Source organism: Fukomys damarensis, unplaced genomic scaffold (assembly GCF_012274545.1).
Source record: "Fukomys damarensis isolate Sample0158 unplaced genomic scaffold, DMR_v1.0_HiC HiC_scaffold_26, whole genome shotgun sequence".
NCBI lineage: Eukaryota > Metazoa > Chordata > Mammalia > Rodentia > Bathyergidae > Fukomys > Fukomys damarensis.
Window position 1 is genome coordinate 11,036,674 of NW_022900938.1, and position 6,000 is coordinate 11,042,673.

Here is a 6,000-nt window from a genome sequence, read left to right on the forward strand (position 1 = left end):
AGGTCCTTGCGCTTGCAAGGCAGGCCACCGAACCACTGAGCTAAATCCCCAGCCCTTAAAGTATAGCTTTTCTGATAAACCTCTATAATCTAACAGCAGAAATGTTTTATACATTACAAAATATATTTTGTAGGACTTATTTTAGGAAAAGAATTTGTCTTCAAGTGTAAATATTTGGAAAAAATACGTTCATTTAAATGTAAATAACTGCTTTTTAACTTCAGGTATATAAGTTTAATTCATTGTTTCACAACACACTTATTGATTCATACATGATTCATTTTATTTAGTGAAATAGTGAAATAAATTCTACACTCTCATTATTCTTGGTGGCATTTTTTTTCCACTACACAAAAGGTGTGGTCTCCATCTATTTCACTTTTACGGTGATTAATTATTCTTTCAGTAAGCTTGTCTCAGTCACCCAGAAATTTATAAACAAACAGTGCTCGTGCAAGGGTGAAAAAGACTGGCAGCCTGTTAAGCTTTTTTTTGAAGAACATAATGCAGTGAACTAGACAGAGCCACATGTTGACAGCTTTAATGTTTACCCTTTCCCAAAACACAAGAGAGCAGGCAAGGGTGGGATTTGCTTCAATATGCCAGGACGGTTCAGAAGAAGAAATCATCCCTAACCATCCTGTTTCTGGTTTTTTGTTGTTGTTGTTGTTTTGGGGGTGTTTTTTGGTACCGGGGATCAAACTCGGGTCCTTGCGCTTGCAAGGCAGGCCACCGAACCACTGAGCTAAATCCCCGGCCCCCCTGTTTCTGTTTTTGACACAGTCTTGTTACCAAAGAGACAAAAGGAGTAGGAAGAAGGCAGTGACACTGTAGAAAAGACAAAAGGATGTGGGATTCTGTGATACCCCTAGAGCACGGATGGAGAACCTAGGGCACGCGTGCCACAGCCAGCTGCTGTTTATCACTGAAAGCTCCAAAAGGTTCGCCATCACCACCACCCTGGAGGAACTACTCAGAGATAAACAAAGGACCCCCCCAGCTCGAGCCCAGAGCTAGGTGTGGGCACGGCCACCAGCTTCCAGCTGGTCAGAGGGTCACCTAAAAACCCAGCCAGTATTGGGTCCATAGACAGTAACTGTAATTGGCTTAGCCAGATAAGTGCTCTCGATTTCAACAGAGCTAATATATGAATTAAAAGTATATCATTTACCAATAACTTCTCTCCCAAACAGGTATAAAACTGAACTAATAATACTTGCAACTTTTTGTTTGTTTGTTTTGTTTTGTTTTGGTACCAGGGATTGAACTCAGGTCCTTGTGCTTGCAAGGCAGGCCACCGAACCACTGAGCTAAATCCCCGGCCCCAATACTTGCAACTCTTGATTTAAATTTCAAATTATTCCCTAAACGTTTGTGAAATAAAAACCTGCTTGCGGGGAAATAAAAGCACATTAAATAGAAATTAAAATCTCATCTATAACGGAAATTCATTTTAAACCTGAATGTTTCTGCCAGACACGGAACCCCGTCGACATGGCCGAGCCATTTATTCGGTCCGGCTGGCTGGGTCACTTGGGCACAAGAGGAGCGGAAGTAATGAACGATGATCATTTCCTTGATACTCACGGCCTTGCCTGAAATGGCTCCTGCAATCACTTGCTCATTTTATGCCTGAGACACTCAGCCCTTTATAGTCCAGCTTGAACCCGCAAGTGTTTCAGAACGAGCCCAACCGTTATGATGGGGAGTCACAAGAGAAAAAGAATTTAAAAGGCACGGAAAGGTGAGAGGTCTTGGACATGTGGATTATGCTCACACAGAGGCCAATTAAAAAGTCTTCTCCAAAGGGCCGGGGATTTAGCGCAGTGGTTCGGTGGCCTGCCTCGCAAGCGTAAGGACCCGACTTCAATTCCCGGTACCCACCCAAAAAATAAATAAATACAAAGGCGTCTCCCGGCAAACAGAAGCTGTTTACTTAAGCCTGTATTTCACCACCACACATAAGCACAGAGCGTTCACAGCGCTAACATCTTCCAGGTAACTCTTTGAAAGTGCACCTTTTACCAATCGCAGGCGGAAAATGTGCATCCTTTCCCTAGCTAAAGCAGTTCAGGCAAAAAGAAATGAAGAATCAGGACACGGAGCCAAGTAAATGATGACAACAATCCTGCAGCTAACCTCGGAAGACAGAACTTTGAAAGGAAGTCAAGTTCAATATTTACATACTTGGGGGAAGAGTTTTATTTCAGAAAAAATATCTGGCACCGTGTCTGTTCAGTCACATTAAGAACATTGTAAAACCACCACTAAAACAAACCAGACTCAAATTCAACACAATGCCATGTGTTTCCAACCTGTAATCAACACCACGAAAGAGCTCCCCTTGGTTATGAAAATCCTGGAAAGAAATCATAATTACCCCCTCTGGGAATACGGCCAGTAGAACACGAGCACTTTTAAACAGAATAGCCAGTTTCCACTCCCACCTTCCCCATGGATTTTCAGATTCTTAAACTGAAAAAAGTAAATACATACTTTCATGGAACAAGGTTTAAATAGGAAATAAAAAATGGTTACCCTGGGCAGAAGGAAATGGCAAGACACAGGCAGATAGGAGTCTAGAGGACCCGCGTAGTAGTTGTAGTCTAGGATTATATCTCGTATTGTGTACTGGAAATTTGGTAAGATTTTTGTTCTCTTAATGCCAAAAAGGGGAGCAGGAAGGTAGGTAACTCTTCAGTCTATGTGGTGGTGACGATAGCTATGTCAGTTCACTTATTACGTACGTCAAAACCTCATAGGCAGGGCTGGGGATTTAGCTCAGCAGTTCGGTGGCCTGCCTTGCAAACACAAGGACCCGAGTTCAATCCCCGGTACCAAAAAACAAAAACAAAAACAAAACCTCATAGGCAGACGTGGTGGCACACACCTGTAATCCCAGCACTCAGGAAGCTGAGGCAGGAGGATCACTGTGAGTTCAAGACTAGCCTGGGCTACATAGTGAGTTCCAGGTCAGTCTAAACTATATAGTGAGACCCTGTCTGAAAAAATCCCACCAAAAAAGTCATATTATACGTGTTAAGTATACACAATTTTTTTAAAAAAATTTAAATCAAGTTAACTTTTAAAATATAGTATTGCATATTAATTAATTTTAATTAGTCGTTTTACTAAGTGAGATAGGTGCCAGCTACACAGAACATGGGGGAAACACTTTTTGGGGGGTAAACTTTAAAAGTGTGCCACTTGGCCCGGCAAGTCCATTCCTGAGCATTTGCTCAAGAAATATGAAAACATGTCCACCCACAAATTTCAGCAAGAATGCCACAGCTTCATTCACAACTGTTAAAACTATAGACAATCCAATGGCCATAACAGCAGAAGCGACAGAATTATAGATACAATAAAATACCACTCAGCAGTGAGAAGAAATGAATTACTGAAAAGCTACAGCATGAATGAAGTCTGCGGAAATGATTCGAAGCTACGGAATCTGGACCCAACAGTGTACGATCTATGGGATGCCACGCCTTTAAACTCCTGAAAATGCAACATTAAGCTATGATTAAAACAACCAGAACAGCTGTGGGCTCAGGTGAGGGGCAGGCAGCACCGGGAAGCAGACGGGAGGGAGCGCTCTAGGGTGCCGTAGATGTTCCACATCCGGTCTTGATACAGCTGGGGCTTACACGGCAGTACCCATAGGTCAAAGCAGTACAGTAAGGAAAGTTCATCTCTACATATGCATCTTTGCCTCAAAATTAAAAAAAGAGGGGGATGCTGAAAAAATCCCATGTAGGAGACAGACGTGGACAGAGGTAGGTGAGAAGCAGTGGTGCCAAACTCCGGGTCAGTTAAAGATGAGTGACTGGTGTAGTCTTTTAGCGTGATAATGTGCGTGTTTTATCAGTACATGTCTGCAGCACGTAATAATCACAAGTTCAGCATACGTCTAAATTCTTTTTGTCCCCTTCTGCTCCCATCCCTTCCCTTTCTATCTCTGGGTCATCTGCAGTTTCTAAAATACCAAGTTTAAAAAAAAAACATATATATATAGAGAGAGAGTGAGAGAGAGAGAGTGAGAGAAAGAGAGAGAGAGAGAGAGAGAATTTTTCATACCACAAAATTAAAACATACTCTTCAAGACTTTCTCTGCATGCAAAAGTTGTCTCTAAAGATCCACAGATAACCTGTGTCTGGGCTGCACACGGAGGACTTTCAATGTAGCTTGTGTAAAGGAGTGAATAGGACACAGTGGTCTCTGCCACCTCCAGTCCCCAGGTCATCCTTCTCCAGCCCCACACCGTTCTTTGGTCGTAGGTGTTGCTACAGATGGAGAAATTAGAGCACCTGCCACCACTGGAGGAAACAACAGATCTGACGGACTTTAACCTCAGTGTCTCTCTTCTCACTCATGTGGGAGGGCACTGTTTTTGTAAGTCAATGAGGAAATGCAAACGTACTCTTTTTAAATCCCAAGTTTTGTTTGTTTGTTTGTTTGTGTTTTTGAGACAGGGTCTCACTATGTAGTTGAGACTGACCTGGAACTCACTATGTAGCCCAGGCTGGTCTTGAGCCTCACAGTGATCCTCCTGCCTCAGCCTCCCAATTGCTGGGATTACAGGCCTGCGCCACCACGCCTGGCATCCCAGCTTTTTAAGTTTCACATTCAAGTTTTTGAAACCTCAGTTTCTTATTTCTCCGCAATACTGAGACACAAAGGTTTAGACACACAGCACAACCCAGCCGATTTCTCTGCTATGCACACAAACGCTGTCTTGCACCAGGCACTGAATGTGTCTTAGTTTTCCAAATCATTCGTGAGAAAGCTCTACCACGTTCACAGTACACTTCCCAAGACCCAGAAGCACCAGACAGGGGTGAAAAAGAAACTCTGACTCAAGGTCAGCTCTTTAAAGGTGTAACAGTTAATGCCCTCCTGGGTCACCTAACATTCCGAGTGCACTTCGGAAAGGAACGTTCGGGACAACCCGAGTTTCATCATCAGTTAGCTCTGCGGACAGCAGAAGATAAACGTGGAAAGTAGCTAATAATAAAGATCCAAAATTGACAGACTTATTACCTACATTCTCATCTTTCTGCATAACTCTTCTGCATCTTTAAAATAACCCGCTGCTCACCTCCCACGATGTTTAACAGCAAATACTCAGCACGTGAAACAGTCATTGACCCTGGTAAGGTGCTGCTTCTTCGCCCATTCATTCACGGTGTCCACACACACACACACACACACACACACACACACACACACACACACGAGCGCTCTTCAACAGAAACATCCAAGCGAACAGAACAAAGTCCCAGAGCTTTGGGCTAGCAAGAGACAGACGGACACCTCGTGCTGAGCACAGGAGGGGCAGGGAGGAGCCCACGCCAGGGGGAGAGGCAGAAGAATTTGCAGGTCACCACCTGTTACACCCGACGGGACAGCCTTCTCCGGCCTGAGCAATCCAGGGAGAGGAAACAGCCCTATGTCCCCGTGCAGACCGTGACACAGGGACCAGCGTGGCGGGGGGGCAGGGGTCACGGCTGGAGGTGCTGGGGAGGGCGTCCAAGAGCCTGAGCTCTCTGGGCCTTTTTCAGCATCCGAGCAAATATCAGGAGGGAGAAGCCACAGGAGGATGGGGCAGAAATGACCCCACTAAGCTGGTGAAGACGACTAGCTGTGTGGGGGGATAGACCACGCCTGGAACAAGACAACCAGCTTCGTGTGGAGACCACAGCGCTTCCGGAGGACTGGGCAGCATCCTTTTCAACACACCCCACACAAACATCAGAAAGCATTATTTTAATCCGCCTAAAGGAATCACTGCAGTCACCAGCGCTTTCATCGCCACACACACACACACACACACACACACACACACACTCGTCATGGCGGGCAAACCCCACTTAACTACTATTCCTGAGAGAGGAGCGCAGCCCCAAAAGCCCCCACAACACGTGCCCAGGCTTCTGTTTCGTGGCCGATGTGTGACATTGCGCTCGAGGGGCCCACGTCCCCGCAATGTGCAGCGG

The 6,000-nt window shown here is 45.0% G+C and overlaps 1 protein-coding gene across 1 annotated transcript in view; it reads right to left on the bottom strand.

Moving 5' to 3' along the window:
• Positions 1-5,170, bottom strand: part of Fam171b (family with sequence similarity 171 member B) — a 56,013-nt gene extending 50,843 nt beyond the window's left edge. Inside the window, exon 1 of the mRNA XM_033756390.1 lies at positions 5,103-5,170. Coding sequence (XP_033612281.1) covers positions 5,103-5,148 — 46 coding nt within the window. The 5' untranslated portion in view covers positions 5,149-5,170. The remainder of the gene's footprint in view (positions 1-5,102) is intronic.
• Positions 5,171-6,000: the final 830 nt, after the last annotated feature.